At 41.9% G+C, this 25,236-nt stretch overlaps 1 protein-coding gene across 1 annotated transcript in view; it reads left to right on the top strand.

Annotated features, from left to right (window-relative positions):
* NFXL1 (nuclear transcription factor, X-box binding like 1) overlaps positions 1 to 25,236 on the top strand; it is a 93,122-nt gene that overhangs the window by 36,152 nt on the left and 31,734 nt on the right. The window contains exons 12-16 of the mRNA XM_039541676.1: positions 1,742 to 1,862; positions 6,568 to 6,724; positions 7,808 to 7,899; positions 10,012 to 10,033; positions 17,206 to 17,346. Of these exons, the coding sequence (XP_039397610.1) occupies positions 1,742 to 1,862; positions 6,568 to 6,724; positions 7,808 to 7,899; positions 10,012 to 10,033; positions 17,206 to 17,346 (533 nt within the window). The remainder of the gene's footprint in view (positions 1 to 1,741; positions 1,863 to 6,567; positions 6,725 to 7,807; positions 7,900 to 10,011; positions 10,034 to 17,205; positions 17,347 to 25,236) is intronic.

Here is a 25,236-nt window from a genome sequence, read left to right on the forward strand (position 1 = left end):
AGCACTGACAAGAGAAGGTAGTGTTAAACAAGGAGTGATTCCTCATGAGTATTTTGTTCTTTCTTTGCTTCATTTTTACACTGTCCCCTAATGCATGATGTTCTTCCTCCTCTAACCCATGTTTATTTTCACTTTTAAGTTATAAAAACATAGTAGTGCTGAATCCAAGAGTAACTGCAGGGTTAACGCTCTTGATGCTCTGTGCACTGAGAGAGGGAGGAGCACTGACGTCAGGAATACCACCATTTTAATGAGTGCAAGACAGATGAGAAAATGCTACAAACCCTGGCAAAGTACTTTTTGTGCATTAGCATGGTACTGTTCGCTGGCCTCTTTTGTTGATAGTTAGCAAAAATGTCCTTCCCAAAGGAAATGGCACTGGTCCCTTTCATCACTAACTTGGGTGTGTCTGTTTCTGCTGCTGCATAGCTGATAGGGCAGTTCCAGAATCTTTTGCATGTACAATGGCTGTCTCCTGTTCTTCACGTAAAGGTGCATTTGTCAGCTGAAAAGTGACAGAAGTAGGCAGAAAATATGAATGACCCTCTGAAGTATGTATTAAACATAGGAATGCAAAATGTGGAAAGCCCCAAATGTGTCAAATGTCATATCTGCCCCTTCCATTTTTCTAGGAATGCCAGTAGTTGTCCTCATTGATGCAAATATTTAAATAATTTGTGCATACATTATCCAGCGTCTGAGATGTAGTCTTGCCACTGGTAGTCTGGTAGTACGGTACATTAGTGTTTGTTTCGTTAACATAATTGCATTTTTATATATATAGGATTAAAAAAATGTGTGCGCACACTCTCACACCTTATTAAAAACTGGACACTTGCATATCCTTTTTGGGCTGTTTGTGCTGTCAGTGAGAGGAGTACTGATTCTAGAAATATTGCCATCTCAGATACCATTGAGACAGACAGCCAGGATTATCCACAAAGTTATATTCCTCATTAATGGTTTCAAACTATACATTTTTTCATAAACTTAACAAGAAAATAGAGTTGCAGATAGCTCTATCTCTGAGTCTGCTTTCTAATGCAATTAATGTCAGCAGTGGCACACACTAAAATTTTACGTTTGGTATTTGATAAATAAAATGAGTGGAAGTGTCTAAAAATGTTGTTTTAACCTTCTCTGATCTTTACCTTTTTAATTTTGAAATATGTATTAGTGTTTCCTAATATGAATAATTTAAAAAGGAGGAAGACTTATTAGGTGCATTTTATCAGCCTCTGTGCAGTTAGTGACAAATTTGCATTTTTGTCAAGCATGATAAAAGCTGCAAAATGGCATCTTATAAATGTCAGAAATCTGATTTTCTTTATGTTGACCTTTCAGAAATTGATGCAAGGCTATAATCTGTCTTCACATTCGTAAGAGTCTGTGAAATATAAATAGCATTATGTAAGTGCCATTTGGTCAGGGTGACTTGTCTAGCATTGATAATACTGCCTTGCATTTTAAATCTACAAATTGAACTTGTCTTATTTGGATAGTAGTTATATCACTATAGGACAGTCAAACTTAATATTTGTTTCAAAGTCTGAAATAGTCCCTTCAAATTGGTTCTTGAAACTTTGATTTGAGATGCAAGCGTAACATCAGTTTTTTCTTCAGACAGTGCAGAGTAGACAGATTCGTACAAAAAGGTTCCCAAATTCAGAATTGTGGTGATTACTGTTTTTAGAAGCAATGGGATATTTTGACTATCACTCTGTTCATGTATTTGTTTTAGGTAGTTGCTACCCATGTCCGGAGGCAATAGATGTGTTGTGCAATTGCAGTAAAACTGTTCTCAAAGTACCCTGTGGCAGAGAACGTAGCACCAAGCCTCCAAAATGCAAAGAGCTATGCAGGTTGGTACAGAAGACTTATGTGTGCACATTGGTTTCTAGTTCTTTGGATGACTTGAATTTGAATTCATCTAAATACTTGCATGCTACTGTTTCTGTGAAGGATGCATTATGTCAGATTTGGGGTATGTAAGACCATTGTCTTCCCAGGGTCATTTGTATACTTTTGTATAATTTGTATTTGAGCTTTCACCCACGAAAGCTCATGCTGCAAAACGTCTGTTAGTCTATAAGGTGCCACAGGATTCTTTGTTGCTTTTACAGATCCAGACTAACATGTCTTCCCAGGGTCATTTGTATACTCAGCTACACCAGGTGATTGCATCAATGTCTCTTGTAATCAGATTCCCCTTTTAGTTGGCTGGCTCTTATTCTTCTGTCCTCAGAGGACTGCATCTCTTTGGAGCTCAACAATTCTCCTTCTTAACTAGTCAACGTAGTTGATGTTGAGGCGTAAAGGCCTTGTTTTCATTTTTACAATTGAAGTATGGTTTTAGCGGCTTAAACCTTGCACTATGGAAATCTTTTTATTTGCCAAAAGAGCTGGCATTTAAAAAAAATCTTTATATAAAAATACACTGAAATCAGTGGCCTTTAGGTATGGGATGGGGAAAACACACACTGAAATCCATAGAAAATTTATTTTATTGATATGCTCGTTTTAAAGCTTAATAGCTTCATAGACTTTTGTGTGGCATAGGACTAAACAATTTAGTCAGCTATCTTTGTTCAAGGAAAAAAAATCAATTTTAATAATTAAGTACATATATATTTAAATAATGGTTTAATGGTTCTATTGAGTTGTTAGAAAGATTCAGATTGACTGTCTCACTATGAAGTTAGTTTTCCTTTAACATTATTTTATTTCCTTGCGGTTATTTTTTTCAGTCCTTTTCTACTATTATGGAACAGTCAAGGACATAGAGTGTCATGGCTGTACCTCAAAGAGGCAAAGAATCTGTCAAACTATAAATAAGGTCCCAGTCCTGCCTTCTTAGGAAGGGTCTTTCTGCAGGAGAGTTAAAGAACTGAAGGAAAGAGATTTAAGTATATAAGGGAGCATCTCTTCTAATTGGAGTGTGAGATGTAGGATGTGAGAGACAGTGACGCAAGAAATTGCCAATGAGTAACTTTCTTTTGTACATCCCTCTTTTTTCACTCCAGCGGTAGGGACAGTTGCAGACACACAACAAACTTACTAGCAGTACTGTATGGAAGAGGTCTTAACTTATTGCCCTGTGAAGAACTGTGTCTGAAGAAATAATTCTCAGATATGGACAGATCCAGATTGACAGCACTTTACCACTTGTAGAGAAGACTGCACTGTTATCTTAAACACGTTTGAAATGGGGTCTTCAACTCTCAGTCTGGGGAGTGGCTATGACTAGCAAACTGATCTTTAACCAGTTTGTGACACTGGTGTTTTACTTGCTCATGGGCAAGGAAGATGGCTGTCTGATGGTGATGGATTTATGACAGCTCTCAAAATAATTGCCACACCTCGCTGAATGCTTGTGAATGAGACAAAGAATGTCAACCTGTTTATCTGGGAAGTGAAGTCTATCTGTCTGGGAAAAGCAGATTTTGGCAGGGTGGGAAAATGATAATTTGATGTGATTTGAAGGTTGACCCAGTCTGCCAGCAGGCTCATCAGCTCCTGAAACCAGAGGTGTCTGTCTCACAAAGAGACTAACCATATTATCTCTTATTTGTCCTGCTTTGCCACCTTAAGCACTGGGGAGAGGTGGAGGAGTAAGGTTGTGGAGGAGCAGAATCTTGGCTCTTCACCTAGTACTTTGGGCTAAAGAGTTAACATATTTGCATGAGGGCCTGAGTGTACAGAGAGCAAGGAAGATAGATCAGTTTTTTCTGCAACAGTCAATCACTGAAATTCCAGGATGCAGCATATTTGCTTGAAGCTGAAGGTACTGAAATACTATTCACTGATTGTCAGTTGGTGTCAGCTGAACTACCCTTCCAATTGTCCCCTCTAAATAGACTTCCCGCAATGACAAGAAGTGATGCTCTGCCCAGGTCCAGGAGAGGGATTCTGAAAGTAGGCGTGCACTTGGTCCCTGCTTGCTCAGCCCAGTTGCTAGACTGTATCAGAAGGTACTTGTGAAAGTACAATACCTTTTGTGTCTGAAGGGCTAAAATGATCTGAGACTCAAGTCAGCTGATGATCAGTCTCTGTGAAGGAACCAAGTCTGCTGGAGTGTGGGGGAACCCTGGTGCAAGTCCTATCCTGGGACTGGTATCCATGGTCAGAAACTAGAAAAGGGTAGCAAAAGAAAGGTCCACCATGTGATGAGGTAAATTGGAACAACTGGAAAGGAAGGAAGAGACTGCTGGTGGAAAAGAGGGATTACTTGGAGGAAGAGGCAGAATGCCATCTGGCCAGAGGGAAGTATTGTAGATGCTGAAAATAAACCCAGGATGTAGCTCACCACAGGCTACAAAGTGGTTCAGAAGACAGAGGCTTTGATCAGGTTATTTCATGTCTTGGGTCTTTTCAGTAGAGCCCTAAAGCCTACTGGAGAAATGTGTTCATTTGCCACTCTACTGTCCAGGATCAGAAGAGCATGAAAGAAGCAAATGTGAATTGTCCTGAATTATTAGGAAGCCCTGGGTTGCATGGTACTACAGAACCTTGGCCCATGACCACTTCAACAGGGCTCTGATCAGGATGCCTTTGAGAGGGGGAAACAAGTATATCCCATCCTGATCATAATTGGCCATTAGAATTGCCAGGTTCTTGTGAAGCTCCATGGGGATGGATGAAAAACTGAGGATTGAGAACAAACCACATGTGACAGATAGAGAACATGAAAAGGTGGAAGTATCCATACCAACTAAGAAGCCAATCAATTGAGATGAGCTAGCAGCAGCAGGAGGAAAAAACCTTAATCTCAATTGGTTGGCCTCTTAGTTGGTATGGGTACTTCCACCTTTTCATGTTCTCTGTATGTATAAATATCTTCTGTCTGTGTGTTCCATTCCTTGCATCGGAAGAAGTGAGCTGTAGCCCACAAAAGCTTATGCTGAAATAAATTTTAGTATCTAAAGTGCCACAAGTACTCCTGTTCTTTTTGTGGATACAGACTAACACAGCTGCTACTCTGGAATGTGACAGACGTTAGTCAGTCATATAGTGCACTACTGGAAAATGCTTAAGTGCTACAGGGAAGAGGATGATGCAAAAAACCTATATAGAACAGACTGAAGGAGTGACGGACACAATGGTAGTGTTTGTCAAGAGCGAAGTGGAGCGCATACCATTGGCCCAGGTGGGACATGAAGAGAGGTATCCTGAAGGTCAGCTGAGCAATAGAAACTTTCCTGTGAAACAGATAGGCAAGGAGACCTAAGGCTTCCATCCAAACCTTTCATTTGCATGAGTTCAGGAAGCAACTGCAAAACCTCATATTCCTGTGCTTTAGAGAGTAATGAAAGTAAAATACTGAGCTGACCTATCTCGATTGCCTATGGCAACTGATTGAATGGCTCTCTTATTCAGAAAATCTTAATTTTTTGATGATTCATGAGGGCCTGCAGGGTTGGAGAGAGAGTACTAGTGAAAGTGCCCAAGAAGAGCATAACACTTTCAAGTTAATATCTCATTCAGCTGTCCTGAGAAGAGGTGGCTGAAGCCCCTGAGAAGTGCCAAATTTGACTTTCCACTTAAAGCAAAGGTGGAAGCTGAGCCAGCCTGATCTCAGTAGGGCTGCTTAGATCGGTAGGCAGCAGAGGAGGTGGTGGTGCTGTTGAAGTCTCTTCTTTTGGGTGCAGGTTGTCCTGAGAAGAAGATGGGGAAACCATGAAAGCAAAAGGCTGGTTTGCAAAAATGTGAGGAGTAGACAGCATCTAAATTGGAGTGGAAGGCAGAGGAAGATTGGTGATTAGAGTACTTGAGTGACCATTGAAATCTGCGTTCAGTTCCTGGCTCTCATTTCCTGTAGACCCTCCATGTCTGTTGGAGATCATTCTTCCCAATGATTGTGAGGTGAACTCATGAATCAGGGGTTTGTTTTTTTTTGTGTGTGAGATGCTTGGCTTCCATACAGTTTGAGGCCATATAAGAATGTAGTGGACAAACTGGGGTCTCGTTAGATTCTTTACCTCTTTGCTTCCTAATAAGTGGAGATGGAAAACACTGTGTGTGCTGGACTGTCTGTCTGGGTATGGATGTTACACAGTGGTTAGTGCATCTTGGAACATGTGGGAAGACCTATTTCCCTACAGTGTTTTGTTGGTCTGTGGCATTCACTGCCACGGGGGCCAGAGTCAAATATTATTGCTGGATAATTTAATGATTACTAAGCTCAGTGTAAATTTTGAATCATGCTCAAGGTGTAAGGTGAAGGAATGCATTTCCCTAATACATAGGTTTTTTTATAACTGACTAAGTACATTTTCTTTTTTTACCTTTCCCCTGAAGTGGCTAATGAATTTGATGGACCAGTGGTTTGCTCTAGTATGGGCAAATCAGACATTTTGTGTTAAGGTCATTTTGAGTTAGCGAAATACATGTGTGTATAGCTCTATATAGCCATATCAAAGTACTGCTAAATATAAAACTGATGGGTTTTATTTAAAATTATTAAATACAGTAAATCATGCTCCCTAATTTATTATTGTATTAATGCACATACCTAATGACTGCAGTTACATGTTTCATATTGTATTTGTTCTTGGTTTTCTACTTCAGTCGGCCACCAACCTGCCATCACCCCAGCCAAGAGAAACACAATTGTCACTTTGGCCCTTGTCCTGCATGTCGTCAGTCCTGCCAGAAAGTGTTAAAGTGCAGTCACTTGTGTCCTGCTTCTTGCCATGATGAAGCTCTTGTGAAGCAAACTGGCTTGGTAAGACAATAGCCAGAAATGTGTTACGTACTAGCACTCTGCTTAACAAGAAGAATGAGGAAAATTTCTGTCCTTGATTTTGTCGGAAAGTATAGCTACTAGGAGTAAATAACTAGGGATAGATATGCTGCATGATGCTTAACTGAGAAATTAAGGTACTGCTTGTAGTTGCCTTGTTTAAAATCTAATTGCTTTTTATCCTGGCCATAATTGATACTCCACAGGTAAATTAAGAGTCTTCCTTTTCTTTCCTCTTCCCCCATGTTGTTTGTTTTTGTTAACAATTTTATTTAATATCTTGTTTGTTTTTAATATCAGCAGTCAACTTAATTTTTATTTGCCTCTATTCAAATTGATGGTTAGCTTGCAGGTACTTGCTAAACTATCATATTAGGAAGCAAAATAGGAAACTGTACATTGAAGTTTTCAGACCTTAAACTTCACGTGCAAAGTATAGTAAGAACTTCAAAGTAATTATACTCCTCGAGTAGAGTATCTTGAGCAGGTGAGATTGTATTGTTAATTTTACTTGCCTTTCCTGTGTTGTAAAAGCATTCTAAATATTAAACTAATTTTTGACTTGTCCTTGTCCTCAAGTTAAACAGTAAGGGAATTAAATCATGACTTGTGGTATTATAAAGCCACTTGGCTTTCAGTCCCCTATTCTCAGCCATGCCAGAAAATGAAATGATTATACAAGCATGTACTGTATTCATGTCTTAGTTCTAGTAATAGAATTTCTTCAGTTGAGGAAAAATAGACCTGTTAGAACTAAGATCTTACCTGGCATTATAGATATTTATAGCTAAACAGATGGCTCCAGTTGTCACCACAGTTTATTTTATATACAGAGGCTCCCCAACTTATGCAAGGCGTTCCGTTCCAGAATGCCTTGTGTAAGTGGAATTTTGCATAAGTCAGGGACGTATACCCGACAGTTATGCCAAAAAAGACCCCAAACGCTCACGGAACTTACGGAACTTTTTCTGTAAGTGTGGGTTTGCGTAAGTCAGGTTTGCGTAACCCGGGGAGTGTCTGTAATATAATAATATAAACACAGCAATGTATTTGTTTTGCTCTCAGCATCAACCTGCTGGTCCCTGGGAACAGCCATCTGAGCCAGCTTTTATTCAAACTGCATTACCTTGCCCGCCGTGTCAGGTTCCTATACCAACGTAAGTATAAAAAGTTTTGCTTGGAAATTGTATCAGATTTTACATTGCTATATAATGTGTTTGAAGGCATCACTTTTTGTGCTTCTGAATTTTACAAGGATTTGTACTGATGCAGCCTGTCTGACATACATTTTTGGTGGAAACATAATATAAGTCAGGGAATTTCTTTCAGTGGCCAGTGGGTAGCATCCTGGAATGGTCTGCTCGATGCACTAAGGGATGGATAGGAAGAGTAAAATAAGTGCCTGATTTTAAAATCTGTATAAATGCACAGAGCTATGTTAAAATAATATTTTACAGATTGGGCACAGAGAGATCAAAAATATCCACTAATTTGGGTGCTCCATTTGAGATACGTAGGACTTTATTTTTCAGAGTACATAACATTATATAGCACTTCATGCTCAAAGGACCGCTCCCATTGACTTCACTTGCAGCTGTGAATGCCCGGCACTTCTGCAAATCAGAATCCAGTGTCTTGTGTCAGTTGCCCACAAAATGAGGAATTAGAGACCACCTCTGAAAAGTCTGGTTTAAATGACTTGACTAGAATCACATAGGAACTCTGTTGCAGAGGCTCTGATGACTTAAAAGATAGTACAGATAAATTCTAATTCTGTGTGAAATTATGAACTTTCTGTATGTATCTTTTGACTTCATTTTTAATGTACATTCTCTTTTGTCCTTCTCGATTGTCTATTTACTTCCATGTTGGACTGAAATTCCAACAAGGTAGTGGGACAGGACTGACAATAGAAAGTCATTACATCTGAAGTGCCCTTCCATTGAAAAGGAATTAGCCCTAAGGAATACACTATATCCCCATCAGGAATTGGTTTATTGTGGGAGATGAAATCTGGAAGTTACCTGGCAGGGGTCTGTGATCACCTGGTGAGTCTGATCCTGAGAATCACCTGACGGACAGGAAGTTTATAAAAATACAGGAACTGCTCTCTTCAGGGTTCTCTTCAGCCATTTTTACTAGTGCAAGATGATGGAAGCTACTGCAGGCTCTGACTAAGGCATGGGGACTGGAGGACCACCAATGCAGGTGGTCCCCAAAGAACTCCCAAGGAAAGAGTGAGCTAGAGTGAAGGGAAATACATGTAGTTTATTTTTTAAAGATCCGTATATTTTTAATCTGAGTAATTAAAGAGCAAATACTGTGTAAGTCTTTGTGCAAAGTGTGAAGCATTTAACATACAACTACAATATGCCTCCAGCGAGAGTTAAACTAACCCAGAAGGCTTGTGCATTTGGTGGGATTCCTGGAGAGTGTTTTTTCAAGCTGTTGGTGTATCTTGGGGGGCTAGCATGGTCCTGGGGCCTAAGGCAGGTAGGCTGAGGGACTCCATTTCCAGTAAAGAGTAGCAGACTGAGAATTAGTGTGCAGGAAATGTGCCACAGGGATGAAGGGAGGAAACAGTGCTGTAACTTTGAGACCCAGGAAGCTTAAAACACACAGGGATCCAGAGGCTGGGATTTCCCTCATAGCATTTTGGTGGTGGGTAACCCAATCAGATATGTGACAGAGGCCAGGATAGAATCCATTTATCCAGGGCAGCATTTAACTTCCTTTACAATGAAACCTTCCTTTGTCTTCCTGTAGTCTCCTGCCTCTTTCATTACTCACTTTCAAGCGTCTGCAACAAATGAGGCAGGGTCCTACAGACAACAGCCGCCTTCTCTATACAAGTATGATTTTTTACCTAGAGTGGCTCCATCCTCTGTGCTTAATGAGGCAGGGTTACAGTGGGGAAAAAAATAGTATGTGATTACATAGTGCATACACACAAGGGGGGCAGAATCAGGTGGCACAAGCAACCATAATTCTGGCATTTCTTAGTTTTTAAGCATTTGGCTCTGAATTTGGCTCTTCCTTTTTTATAACTACATGCCACTACATGCATCCGACGAAGTGGGTATTCACCCACGAAAGCTCATGTTCCAAAACTTCTGTTAGTCTATAAGATGCCACAGGACTCTTTGCTCCTTTTTTATAACGGATTCTTTCCCACAGCAATACAGTGATACTGCTTCAGATGCCTTATTGCTTTAAGGAATACAGCTGTTTGCAATTCTCTCACTCATTTTTTTTCTTCCTCTTTGCAGGGAATGTCTTGGGCAGCATGAGGTGAGTCACAGAGAAATTACCATTTAAGCAAAATATGAAGTGTGCATCATTTTGTTTTGATTGATTAGTTCTTACAAAAAGTATTTTTTGCATTAAAATATATGAAGTGTTTTTATTTAAGTGCTGTTGTTCATTAGGACAGTATTATAGCACTGTATTAGAAAATGTACAACAGTTGAATTTTAGATTGCTCGATCAAAGTTTAAATTCTCGGCTTTTGAAACTACATTTTATACAGGTTATAATGGTGAAGTGCTCTTGGACTAGTAAGTGTATTTAATTGCATGTTGTCTGTTTCATTAAGTATTTCACTCCCTTTTTTTCATTTGGCTGATATGTAAGCAATGTTTCCTTTCTCCCCATCAAATGTTCTTGTCCAAGTAGCTACCATCATTACACTATTCCTCAGATTGGATGGAGGCTTTGCATTGCATATGGGACAGTAAACTGTAATGCTACTGTGTGATTTTAGATGCAGACTGGGACAACTGGATAGTGTGGTGGAGTCTCTCCTATGAGAGATCCTGCCAATTAAGTTGTCATTTGATGCAGCCTTCTATAATCTAGAAGTAGAGATTTTCTGTGTCCATTTACTCTAGAGGAAAAGGTAATTAATTTTTCACAATCATTTAATAGTTAGAGACAGTTATAAAAAGTGGTAAATGATTTTTGGATTACTTTTCTAAATAAAGTTTCGCTAATTTAAAATTACAGCTACATTTTAATGATAGTATTAACAGGTGTTTTAGGCTTATTGTAGACTTTTTGCTAATGTCATAAGTTTTTGTAATATCAGTGATGTTCTAATTTAGAGCCCTTTTAAATTAGACAATCGAGATATTAAATGTATTTAGTTGTCATTATGATTCATAATTCACATAATTGTAATCATAACCATGAGATTTTAAAATCAAATGTTCATTGTTCCCATATAACTTTTGTAGAAGTGGGGGGGGAGGAATATGTATAAACAAAATACAGTAATGATCAAAAACTGCATGTCACAAAAGGTATAAATGCTTGCCTTAATTGTTTATCTAATGGAGATCTGCCTCGGGAGGGGAACCACTGCCTGTAAGTACTCTCCCCTTGCAAATGTTAAAGAAAGTAAAGCTGCCTCTAGCATGTTGCAACCAACCTCAAAGTAAGAACTCTTTTTTTTTTTTTCTCCCACACTTTCCTCAATATATTTCCAATTTATGCTGGAATGTTTTTATATAAAATGAATGTCTGCGTTTTGGTACACCATATACTGTTGGCTTGATGTTGTAGATGCCATGTAAGTGCATCTACAAATTAGTTTTGAATGTTGAAGTAGAAACTATGCCATCTTATATAATAATATGGACGGTCAGATGTTACAAAGTTGTATATACTCTTTAAAAGGCTAAGTAAATATTGGCAAAAAAACTTGTGTGCACATTGTTCTGTCGTGTAAATGAAAAAAATATGTACAGTGTGTCTCCTTTAATTTAAACAAAATTGGTGTTTTTTTCCCTTGGTTATTTAGTGCATATCTATAGAAATCTGAGAAGTATGAGCGTGTCAGGATTTAGGTTTATGGTTTTATATGTGCATAACTTCAGTGGGGTGAAAATAGGAAAAGTTTCAGAAGTTAGATAAGAGGTATACACTTCACATGTGCTTTCTACAAATACTAGAATTTTTTTATAGAAATTGCCTTCTGTACAGATAGACTTAGTGTGTGTAACCAAAATCAGTATTTTTACTGATCTCAGTAATTTTATAGGTCAAAAATTACACAAAGTTGATTTAAATCATTTCTTCTTTGTGGTGAGTAGTCTCCTTTTCAACATCATGTATGCACACCTTTTTTCTACCTGTTTTATTTCAACCACTTCAAGCTATTTCTTAAAGACTACAATGAGTCTGCACTCATTGCGATCTCAGTGTAGTGGGGTTTTGTCCACTCAGCAGGATGAAAAGGGATTGTGGATCCTTTAAGTTCCCCTGCTGCCTTTGGGCTATGCAGGGAGAGCCAAGGGGGCAGTTACCAAAGCCAAGGACAACTGGAAGAGGCTGGCTCAGGTGGGACATTGGCCATTGTGTGTACTGGGTAGGTAATGAGGTTAGGTCCAGTTGTCTCAATCTAGTAGGTAGCAAGAGTCCAGTGCAGGTAGGGAGTCCAGTTCCCTCATAAAACTGATGTTGGAACTGGACTTTGGGAAAGGCATCCTCTAATGAAGTGTGGAAAGGGGGCTGGCTCTATTAATGTCTGGTACAGTAGGGAGACAACTGCCTTTTCCTATTGCCTCTCCTACCCTTGTATGAAGGCGGGGAGGTTGTATGGTCACAACAATGGGCAAGGACCAGGTTGGGATGGGTGAGGGCTGACAACAGTCCTCCCAAATAGGTGGGAATGATTAGGGAAATAATGATGGCCTGTGCTGTACGACTGATTGCAGAATATTTTCCAGGTGAGGTATATTAATAAAATTGCCACCTAATTAAATCACATCTGTTGCATTTTACCTTCCTTCCTGCATGGCTGGGACAATCTTGTGTCTCTTTTATATCTCATTGCTGCATAGGAATGTGTTCTATATATGTCACTACTTATGGCACAGATCCCTTCAGGACAGTGACGTCCTTCCTCCCCCTGTCCCACCCACATTAGAGATATTTTGAGGCTTTGAGACAAATTTATAGTACTAAGTCATGTGAATTGTATTCTGTCATGAAATCCAAAAGTGTGCCATAAATAAACCTTCATGCCCATATTTGAAATCTGCATGTTATTGCACCCTTTTGACTACGTGATTTCTAAAGGCTGGTGTATAGACTTCTAAAATACCCACTACAAAAAAATACATAATCTAAAACTTCCCCAAACATATATACGGTAACTAAACACAATCTAATAAATTATGTAGATAAACCTGACATGATAGACTAGAAATTTGTTGGGTTTTTATTCCCTCTCTACTACAAATAATAGTTCACTTGTGCAGACAATGTAAGAACAAATGCACTGTTATTGCAGTACATACAGTAATCTAAGTAACCCATTGAATACCTATGTGAAATTTGGTGGGAGGGGGTTCAGCAGATTACTGTTCAGGCAGCATGCCTATCATGTAAGATAAATGCATGCTGTGAAGAATGGATAGGAGGAAGTAATGAGCACATATCTTTGTCAAAATATAGAGCCTTTCATCTTCATGTATGGAATACTCTCAGTGCTAAAACTTGTAGATTTATCATAAGTAAAGTTTATTTCAATCCAAAACAGTCTCTCATCATGGTCAGGATTTGATGTATCACTAAAATTTCATGGATTGATACATGAACAAAATTTGAGCCCGTTTAAAGACCTGATGTCAGTTATGTCTTGTAATTATCTTCCTCTATATATCTATATGGAAGGAAAACAGAATTTATGGCTAGGTTCAAATCTATATTGAAAGAAAGTGCATGAATTTACATCTTCACAACGGGAAGAGTCTATCTTTGAGTTTATTTTTCATTAAACAAAAGTAATTCCATAGAATATTCCTTAAAGATACCTGCAAATAGCTTCTTAAATACTACACTGATTGGGTACTATAGACAAAATGGAGTGAAAAATGTGTCTAGATTAACATGATGCATGCCCCCGAATCATTTGACTACTGTAAGAGTGGCATTCAGCACACAAGGGAACTTTCTACCTTCCTTTCCCCCTATGCTGATATAAGCTGTTGTGAATATATGGTAGTGGAAGTCTTTTATTAAATTCTAGTGGCTTGTATGCATTTACTCTATGTACTTTTGTGGATAAAACTTGTGTATTTTGCCAGCCAGCAGAGTGCAGTTTTCTTCCTGCTTGAGTTTTATAGTATCCTGAATCAAATGAACAATATCCTAAACATTTAGATGCTTGGTAGTAAGAGAAGGAAGGAGGCACTTATCTGGAAAATCTGTTTGTTTATGGCGCATATTACATACATTAAATATTTTTCATGGATTTCTCTAAGATCTTAAATACATTTTTAATGTATATTGCAATATTCTGCTACATTGGCAGCTACCCAGCAAAAGGAGCTCAGGTTATTTAGCAGTGCCAGTCAGAGAAACTATTTACAAATTCATTACAACACTTGTTATACTGTACTACTGAGATTTTTCAAGTAGTGGGGTAGTTAAAAAAACAAAAAACAAAACAAAACAAAAACCAAAACACTCTGGATCTTATTTGTATATGTGTGTGTGTGTGTGTATAATTTTTAGAACAATTGATAGCTTTTCATTTTCAGGCTTATAGAATCAGAAAGGCTGCATTCCAATTTTAATTATCAAGTAATAACCTAACAAATCATAGTTGCTATCTAAACTGAAAGTTTTTTGTCTCATGGATTACTTTGAATTTTGGATTGGTATGAAAACTCATTTATTGTAGTTGTAACGACAGATGTATCGACTTATGGTCATTTGATGGTTGAATTTTGGAAAATGAGTAAGTTTGAACAAAGTCAATTCTTCTGGGACACATTAATTAAAACCTTCATGCTGCAGATGGAAACAGAGCCAAGTATGCCTTAATCAGATAGAGTATCAAATAGCATTTACTTTTTGTGTATTTAGAATGCATTTTACTTCCTAGCACTAAATGGTTTAGGCTTCAATTTTCATTCCATACTTGCTTTAGAAATTTCAGATAATGTTTTTAAGTAGGCCTAGTTTGTTAATCAGCTTGGCTGTATTAATATTTTGAATAGTCCCTATATCAGTCTTGAAGAAATAAATATCTAGTACATTGACACAGTGTTTAAAGACAGTAGATGAGTATCTTTGTCCTAAAAGACATTTGTTTAGCTGTCTGGAAAATAAGAGGATTAAATTTGTCATCTTTTCCAAATTGTCATATTATGATTAGGTATTCATTTAGGTTACTGCACATACTACAATACTTGGGCAAAAGTTGCCTTAATCTACAACACTAGATACTCATAGTTCACTAGTTTGCTTAAGGTAATTAAATATTAAGAGGTAATTTTAAAAGAATTTCATTTTGCTTTGGTTTAGTGATTTCTATTATGGGTATTCTAGACAGTTTTTCCCCCCTGTATAATGGGATATTCAGACTGTCATCCTTCTGTATGGAAAGAACAGCTAGACTCTCTCCTTTTTTTTGTACAGCCATTTGGGTAGTGTCTTCTGTTGTGGTTTTATGGTCTGATTTTATGTTCTAATGTTTTGGTTTTCTCAATTTTAATTGCATCAGAATTAAAAAATGAAGTGGGTATATTAATCTGACGTGTGTACGTTCTTTTATGCTAGCTCCTTTTTAGATGTGGTTCAGTTTTAGTACTGAACCACAGTACAGTGGTTATTATGTACAGTTATTATGGTTTTAGTTCCCTAATTATCTATTTAAAATTTAAGTTTTAGCAAATACTAATTTTAAAAGCAAAAACAAACAGTCCATCCACTCCTAAACCCTCTATCTCTAGTATTTAAACTTCCTCTATATTTTTGTCTTTGGTTTTAATTCCACTTTCCAGTTGCAGGCAGGTCTTTTAAGTTGTTCTGTTGCTGATATCAAAACCACTTTTCATGCAGAAAAGACTGGGATGAACTGCTCAAATTTAGAAGATTTTGTACTTCCTCTCTTCTTAGCTCTATCCCTCTGCAATCTCCTTCTGGTAGATCTGTACTGGGAAATGGTGAGGCCACATTTTCTTGTTCCTAATCAGTTTATAGAACTGACCTTCCACACTCATCAGCTTTTTTCCTATTATCTCCACCCCATCAGTGTCCTTGAAGCTATGGATTTCTTGACCTGCGCTCTTCTGATAATGGTAGTGAGATTAATTGTATTAGTCATTATAGTGTTCCAGCAGCAGGAAGCTAACCTAGAATGCTTGCTTTAAGGTGCTCTTTTGATCTGTCAGTGACATTCACAGCAAAATGACTGATAGCTGCCTGAAGTCAGGAAGCAGAAGTGAAACTGGAAAAGAAAATAAAGTAACTTCAAATGTTAATTAAGGTGGTTTTGTTTTTTTTAAACCCCAGAAGAGCCGCCTACTTCTAGGTATTTGGGAAGATAGCTCATGCTTCAGCCAGCATAGAGAGCTTCAATTTCTGCATGATACTATGGAGAGGTGGAATAATTTGGCAATAACAGCCTTAGATTTCTCTTCCACATGTCCCATGCCACAATCATACAACCAACCCTCTAGCCAGAGCACTACTCAGGTTCCCTGTTGAGGATATCTTTCTTCAGTTCCATCTTCTGTCTTCCCAGCCCCTGAACGGCCTGTCACCAGAGTCCACACAGCCACAAAAATGAATTATTATAGAAATTAGGTGTATGTGAGAGTTGGGGAGAGATCCAAGTTATATGGGGTGAGGGCAGACCTTTGCATAAGGCCCACAAAATATTTGGAAGTGTCAGTGTATAGGTAACAATATGGAGCCTTTCATCTTCTGACTTCACAGTTGGAGTCTAGCAAAAGTGTAAGTAGTTACTGAAAATTATCCTAGTCTGACAAAATTTGTATTCAGTGCTCTATGAAATTATCAATTTTCAATTCCTAATGGATGGGCGACAGCATCACAAACAAAATTTTGCATGTGAACATGGTGTATTAGGGAACTGGGAGCAAATAAGTTAAAATTCTAGTTCTACCACTGACGCACTGTTAGATGTTGGACACCTTTCTGTGTTCTGTTTCTCCGTGGAGTTACAGTGAATATGCTTAAAGTTCTGGTTTTAGAGATTAGAGTTTGAGATCTATCCAATGATATATCCTATATGTAGGGAGATTATGGAGCTTAATTCTAGAACTGGAATGGACTTTGAGTGAGGTCACTAAACATTGTCTCTCTGTAGGGTTATTGAGGCTTAATTCTTTAACAGTTGTAAAGCACTTTGAGAATATCTAACAAAGGACACAATAGACGTGCAAAGTATTACTATAACATACTGAAAGTCTTCAGTATGCAACTGAAAGTCTATTTTCCAGCTATTCAGCAGCTATCTTTTCAGAAAGCAGGTTTGTTAACGTTTTTTTATTTACTTAGGTATAATATAAAATCAAGTACATAAACTTAATTGAACTTTTCATTTTACTGTGTTAATTAAGGTTATTTGTCAAAGATGTTCAGAAGCATCAAAAGTTCTGTATGGTGAAGCTAATGCCATATTTTGGGTTTTTTTAATCTTTTAGGTGAGTCCTTTACCATGTCACTCTGCGGGCCCCTATTCATGTAAAAGATTTTGTGGGCGGCTGCTTGATTGTCAGAATCATACCTGCATGAAGGAATGTCATAAATGTACCAAAGTAAATGGTAATGCTGACAGGCAAAAGGTAAGTTTTAGAGGTTGTATTTTTCTTTCATCTGTTCTTGGCTCAAGAGCACAAGATTTGCAGTCAGGAAACATAGATTCTGTTTCCAGCTCTGTCAGTGACATACTTGGTGACCTTTAGCGAGTCACTTAACCTTTCTGTGTTTTTATTTCCTCATCTTTAAAATTGGGATAATGTCAATTAGCTATTTTGTAAGTGTTAAGCAGTATTATTCCTGTTTTAACATTTTAAAGCTAAGTAGTCATGTAGAGTAGGTTTTTTCCTTCCAGTATCACTTTTTTGTATTTTTATAAACTTCTTCCAAAATCAAATATGACAACCCTTCATGGGTTGTGTTGCCTACTGATGTGTTGTTGAGAGGAATCCAGGTTTATCTTGAGGGGTGAGGTAAGGGGGGTTCATGATCCCTTTATAGTCTGTTGGGGAGAAATTGCTCACCAGTCAAACTTGCAGTACGGGAGGCCAGCAAAGCCTTTAACAGTAGAGCAGTTCTACCTCGTCACTAGAAACATGGCAGAACCACAAAGCTGAGATTTCCACACAAAAAAAAAGTAGTGAGACTGCATGTTAAGATCCATCAAGAGACCATTGGAGACTATTTAAAAAAAATTCCTACACTATAGGATTGTTTGTTTTTGATTTTTGAGTACATTAAACCAGGGGTTAGAAGATAGTAGTTGCTGGAGTTACAATGAAACAAAAATGAAATATTGGGCAGGGATGAAGAACTGCCCTAGTTTTGAGTCAACAAGGTGGGTGAGGTAATATCTTTTATTGGACCAAATTCTGTTGGTAAGAGACAACATTTTAAAGCTTACACATACCAGTTCTTCAGGTCAGGGAAAAATATTCCAAGTGTCACAGCTAAATACTAGGTGGAATAGATTGTTAAGCATAAGTAGGTAACATACATTACCAGGGCCCTTTCAAGGTGAATGTGGTCCATTAACACCACTGTAGTAATAGGACAAAAAGGGAGGTTAGTCATCAGAACAGGCACACTCAAAGCCTGATCAGATCCACCAGGACTGGAAACAAAATTTATTGTAGCCAGTAAAGGCAACTAAGGTCACTGTGTCTGTCCTAATCTCATTTAAGGGTCTGTGGTCCTTCATGGGTCTACCGAAGTTTGTGAGGCACCTCGCTACCACCAGCTCTTAGCGTGAAGAAGCCTTGTTTGTCTGCTGTGGGTCAGCTCTGACTCTGTTGGCCACAGGCAACACAAACACTTCCCTCTCAGCCTACGCAGACTCTGTCTCTCTGCAGGCTAGTGATGGGCACACTTCAACCCCTGAGCCCTCCGAGTGTCCCACTGGAGTGTCCACTGGACACTTGCAGTATTCACAGATTCGCTGCTCCCAAAGAAGCAAACTGAGGAGTTCTGCAAGTTACCACTGAGCTCATCGCTCCGCTTAACTTGCAGCACTTATTTAAGTTTATAGTGTAACTTAAGTAAGTTTATAGTATGTTTAAAAGTTCATTTAACAAAGGGAAGAGCTCCAAATGGTAGCAGGTAGAAGTATTGGAAATAAATGGTTGCATATAAAATAAAATCATAACATGCATTCTAATCCCCTCCCCCCAGCAATATCCCCCTTAAACATTGCTGTTACTCTTAAACAGAAAGCCCCTATGCTAATTGCTTTTTCCTGTTTGCCTCTTTCTTGTCAACTTCACAGTCTCTTGACTGGCATTTGGCTCAGACAGTGGATAGGCCTCTGTTGTGAAGTGGACAATACATCTGTGACCAGACAGAGATGAGCATCTCCTCCCTCCTACCTGAAAGGAGCATGTTTATCACCTTCTGGTGACCTTCCTTAACTCATATGCCTTAGGAACATAATTTTCAGTACAGATGCATAATTCCTTAGACATTATCTGTTCATATATTTTGCAGTGATTATGACGCCAGTAGGCTCTTGGTAGATGCCACCCATAGTGAATTTTATGCATATATCCAATGCAGGGGATCCACTTAAAACTCTAAGCACTCCCTGTGCCCTCTGTCATTTGGCTCCAGAGGTCCCTGGGTCACAGGGTCTGTGCTTCTGCAAAAATTGGAGGAAGAAAAGGTGTTGGAACCTTCATTCTGCATGGAGAAGAATGTAAATGTTTTGCTGAGGTGTAGCAAAGGTTCATCTTGATTGTCTCAGTTCACAAAGTATCACATTCCCTTCTTGATTTGGGAATCACTCATGAAATTTTCTCATTGAACATTTCAGTTTGTTAGATGATCTGTTCCTTCCTCACAAAGCATGTTACAACCAAGACGATTTTGGACATTAACAAGTTCCAATTTTTAGGGCCTTCCAAATAGAGGATTATTGACTTGGTCAGAGTAAAGTTCTAGTTAGAACAAAGGCTTAAGTTTTGGGGCTGACTGTTTCAGCAGTTCCTTTGAGCCATTCATGGGTATGAAAAGACAGCTTTCCAAGCTCTTCAGATACAGGTTCTGTTAATTCCAGTATGCGTAAACCCAATTGGGAAGCTCACCAAGAAGAGTTTCACATCCAGTGATTAGTCCAGAGATCTTGGCTTTTAGACTCATAGACTTTAAGGTCAGAAGGGACCATTATGATCCTCTAATCAGACCTCCTGCACAATGCAGGACACAGAATCTCAGCCATCCACTTCTATAACAAACCCCTAACCTATGTTTGAGTTATTGAAGTCCTCAAATTGCGGTTTGAAGATCTCAAGCTGCAGAGAATCCTCCAGCAAGTGAACCGTGCCCCATGCTGCAGAAGAAGGCGAAAAACCTCCAGGGCCTCTGCCATTCTGCCCTGGAGGAAAATTCCTTCCCAACCCCAAATATGGCGATCAGTTAAACCCTGAGCATGTGGGCAAGACTCACCAGCCAGCACCCAGGAAAGAATTCTCTGTAGTAACTCAGATCCCAACCCATCTAACATCCCATCACAGACCACTGGGCATACTTACCTGCTGATAATCAAAGATCAATTGCCAAAATTAGGCTATCCCATCATACCATCCCCTCCATAAACTTACCTAGCTTTGTCTTGAAAGCCAGATATGTCTTTTGCCCCCACTACTACCCTTGGAAGGCTGTTCCAGAACTTCACTCCTCTAATGGTTAGAAACCTTCGTCTAATTTCAAGTCTAAACTTCCTAGTGTCCAGCTTGTATCCATTTGTTCTTGTGTCCACATTGGTACTAAGCTTAAATAATTCCTCTCCCTCCCTAATATTAATCCCTCTGGTATATTTATAAAGAGCAATCATATCCCCCCCTCAACCTTCTTTTGGTTAGGCTAAACAAGCCAAGCTCTTAGTCTCCCTTCATAAGACAGGTTTTCCATTCCTCGGATCATCCCAGTAGCCCATCTCTGAACCTGTTCCAGTTTGAATTCATCCTTCTTAAACATGGGAGACCAGAACTGCACACAGTATTCCAGATGAGGTCTCACCAGTGCCTTATATAATGGTACTAACACCTTATCTTTGCTGGAAATACCTCGCCTGATGCATCCTAAAACTGCATTAGCTTTTTTAACGGCCATATCACATTGGCGGCTCATAGTCATCCTGTGATCAACCAATACTCTGAGGTCCTTCTCCTCCTCTGTTACTTCCAACTGATGCATCCCCAATTTATAAATTCTTGTTGTTAATCCCTAAATGCATGACCTTGCACTTTTCACTATTAAATTTCATCCTATTACTATTACTCCAGTTTACAAGGTCATCCAGATCTTCCTGTATGATATCCCGGTCCTTCTCTGTGTTAGCAATACATCCCAGCTTTGTGTCATCTGCAAACTTTATTAGCACATTCCCGCTTTTTGTGCCAAGGTCAGTAATAAAAAGGTTAAATAAGATTGGCCCCAAAACTGATCCCTGAGGAACTCCACCAGCCTGATAGTTCACCTTTCAGTATGACCTGTTGTAGTGTCCCCTTTAACCAGTTCCTTATCCACCTTTCAATTTTCATATTGATCCCCATCTTTTCCAATTTAACTAATAATTCCCCATGTGGAACAATGGACATGCTAGAAATTTGGCTATTTCAGCAGCATTCAGTTGGGGCACAAAATACAACTTTAATTCTGAAAGGTGTATTTTATACTCCAACAGGATAAGGAGGTAGGAGGACTCCCTGTAAAACTTAATTCTAACAGAACCATTGAACCCACCTACCAGTATAGGTTGTTTCATTCTCTGTAAATTGGACATAAAAAATGCTCCCTGGGTTTTCTCTGAGGCAGACTTATAAAAACCCATCATTTTTCTTGGCTAACTTGATGCTAGTCAGTAGTACATTACTTATTCGTCAGTTGACTCTTGAAGCAGTGCAGAACAAGAGGTAGAGGCTGTCAGTGATGCTAACCAACTTGTCACCTCGTTCCATGAGATCTACAAGGCCAACTGCATGGAACCTTGTTCATCTAAATTTTTATCACTACCAAGTCAATGATTTGAGATTTAATTATAGATTTTCCCACTTCTCCCACAAGCTTCTTTCATGCTGCCTCCTATGGAATGTCCTGTTTTAATTCCATGTTACACAATTATTGATTTTATTTGTTATGGCAGCATCCAAAAGTCTCATTCTGGATTGGGGGCACTGATGTGCTATGCAACGTACTAACACATTACAAGCTCTTTAGAATAGGTGTTGGTTCTTCTTCGAGTGATTGCTCCTATGCATTCCATGTAGGTGTGCGCGCCGTGCGTGCACGGCTCTCCGGAACATTTTTACCCTAGCAACTCCGGCGGGCCGGCTGGCGCCCCCTGGAGTGGTGCCGTCATGGCGCCCCTTATATACCTCAGCCGGCCCGTCCGCTCCTCAGTTCCTTCTTCCCGCCCGTGACAGCCACTTGGAACAGTGGAGTGCTCCCTTACCTCCACAACCCTAGTGTTTCTCCATAGTTCTAGTGTAGATAGTGTTAGTAGTTAGTTGAGTTCTTGTTGTAGTTGTGTATATATATAGTGTATAGTGTTAATAGTGTTAATAGTTACGGAATTAGAGGGTTTACCCCTCTTCTTCCACCCCGGTGCGGGCTTATGCCCGGAGCACCGGGTTTCAAGCCCTGTGCGGCTTGCCAGCGGCCTATGCCGGTTAGCGACCCGCACGACTCTTGCCTCCGCTGCCTCGGAGAGTCGCATCGGCCAGATAAGTGCTCTATTTGCATAGCCTTTAAGCCTCGTACGAGGAAAGAGAGAGACTCTAGGCTGAAGCACTTACTGATGGAGTCTGCGCTCCAACCTCCGGCGCCAGCTCCAGCGGCACCGAAAACCGCCTCGACGAGCAGCGCTCCGGCTGCACCGAGCCGCTCCGGCACCGAGCCGGCACCAAAGACCGCACCGCCCCTCTCCCGGGAGGAAGCACAAGGCGCCAAGACGGCCGCGCAAACAGCAGCGAAGCCGTTAGCCCAGCCGCCTCCGGACGAGCGGTGCAGGCTGAGGCAGTGCACGCGAAGTGCACCGCGCCGTTGACTCCGGCGCCGCCTGGCCCGTCGAGTCCGGCTCCGCCCAGCTCCCCGGTGCCCACCGAGGAGGAGCTGAGGATCCCGTCGACGCCGGAGGAGTTCGTGACGGCAAGAGAACTGATCGAGGCGACGGCCCCGTCATATCAGCCGCCGGCACCACTGGTGCGGACATTCAAGTCCCTCGGCAAGCCAGCGATGGTGCGCCCCTCATCCCCGGGCGACCGCGGCTCCAGAATCCGGTCTCGATCCCGGTCTATCTCCCGGAGAAGGTCACCGAGGCACCGCTCCCCATCCCGCCGAAAATCGCCATCGCGACACCGCTCAGCGTCCCGGCACCGGTTGCAGTCCCGGCACCGCTCTCCATCGTGGGGCCGGTCGTACTCCCGGCGGCGCTCCAGGTCCCGGTCACGAAGTCACCGGCACCGCAGCAGGTCCGCGTCCAGGCACCGCGGACATCGGGACTCGCGCAGCCGTTCGTGGCGCTGCAGATCCCGTTCGAGGTCCGGTTCCCGGCACCGCCGGTCGAGCTCCCGGCGTCGCCGGTCGAGCTCCCGCCGCTGCCGCTCCCCTTCTCGGCACCGGAGATCCAGCTCCCGACGCCGTAGATCTGGCTCCCGGCACCGGAGATCCGGCTCCCGGCACCGTGCGCAGCACAGGTCCCGCTCGCCACTGGACCCCCGAGACGCCCGGCACCGACCCTCGGCACCGGAGGATCGTCTCACGCCGGCGCTGGACGCCCGCCCAGGCATCGCCACGGCTCCACCCTGGCCCTCCAGGGAACCCTCTGTAGCCTCACCCCAAGGCAGTGCGGTGGATTTCAGAGCCGGTTCCGTTCCGCCGGATCATGGACCCCAGTATTGGGGACATTGGGTACCCTGGGCGCAATATGAACAGGGGCCTCCCCTACCACCCAGGCAGCCGGGCCCCCCCCCGTCCCCACCGACACAAGCCGCCGCCCACGGCCCATCTTTGGGCCAGGACTCGCTGCCGCCAGATCGCCAGGTGGGGGAGCACCAACAGGAGGAGGTGCTGCCGGGCCACTCCTCGTCGTCCTCTCCAGATGAGGCGGTAGCAGGGGCCTCGCCATCAGGGCCCCCGCCCATTGACCTCAGGGCACACCAGGACCTTCTCAGAAGGGTGGCAAAGGCCATTAATTTGCCCATAGAGGAGGTGCAAGAAGTCGAGGACCCGACACGGACGTTGGGAGATGACGCCCCTGTCAGAGTGGCGCTCCCGTTTATTCGCACCATTCAAAAGAACAGTGCCACTATCTGGCAGTCGCCCTCCTCCGTTGCCCCCACGGCGCGAGGCGTCGAAAGGAAGTATTCCATCCCGCCCCAGGGCTACGAATACTTGTATGTCCACCCCACCCCGGACTCGCTGGTGGTCCAATCGGTCAACGACCGCGAACGACACGGACAACCTGCTGCTGCGCCGAAGTCGAAGGACGCCCGGCGCATGGACTTATTAGGGCGTAAAATCTATTCGGCGGGAGGCCTCCAACTCCGTATCGCCAACCAGATGGCCCTGTTATCCAGATATACTTTTAATATCTTGGGATGCCTTGCGAAGTTCACGGAGCTAACACCTCAGGAATCCCGCCCTGAATTCTCAGCGCTGCTGGAGGAGGGCAAGTTAGCCTCCAGGACCCTGATCAAAGCGGCCGTAGACGCAGCAGACTCAGGGGCTCGAACGGTAGCATCCGGGGTGACGATGCGCCGCATTGCGTGGCTACAGTCTTCCACCCTCCCACCTGAGGTCCAGTACACCCTCCAGGACCTCCCGTTTGACACGCAGGGGCTGTTTTCTGAGAAAACGGATGCCAGAATCCAGTCCCTAAAGGTTGGGAGGGTTGTGATACGAACTCTGGGTATGCACACGCCGGCCACGCAGAGGCGTTCGTTCCGCCAGCAGCCCTACCGACCCTTCAACCAGGCCAGGTCTCGGCCGTTTAACAACCGCCGAACGGCCCCCTTCCGCTGTAGACCGTCGGGGGCGGCGCAACCAGGCACAGAACTCGTCCAAGGCCCCGCAAGCCCAAAAGCCGGCCTTTTGACGGGACGCCCGAGGACGGCCCATCACTCTCCCCCCAGGATCCATCCCTTTTGTTTTCCAGTCGCCTTGCCCGCTTCCTTCCGGCATGGTCTGCTATAACATCGGACAGCTGGGTCCTCAGCACCATCCAGCACGGCTACCGCCTACAGTTTCTTTCGCGCCCCCCCCCACCCACCTTCCCCATCCCTCTTCAGGGACCCCTCTCACGAGCAAGTCCTCATACAGGAGGTGCAGGCTCTGTTGAGCGTGGGTGCTATCGAGGAGGTGCCTCCCTGCAGGCGGGGCAGGGGATTCTACTCCAGATATTTCCTCATCCCCAAGGCGAAAGGAGGTCTTCGTCCCATCTTAGACCTCCGGGAGCTGAACAGATACCTCTGCAAGCTCAA

The sequence above is a fragment of the Mauremys reevesii genome, linkage group 5 (genome assembly GCF_016161935.1).
Source record: "Mauremys reevesii isolate NIE-2019 linkage group 5, ASM1616193v1, whole genome shotgun sequence".
In the NCBI taxonomy this organism is placed as follows: Eukaryota; Metazoa; Chordata; order Testudines; family Geoemydidae; genus Mauremys; species Mauremys reevesii.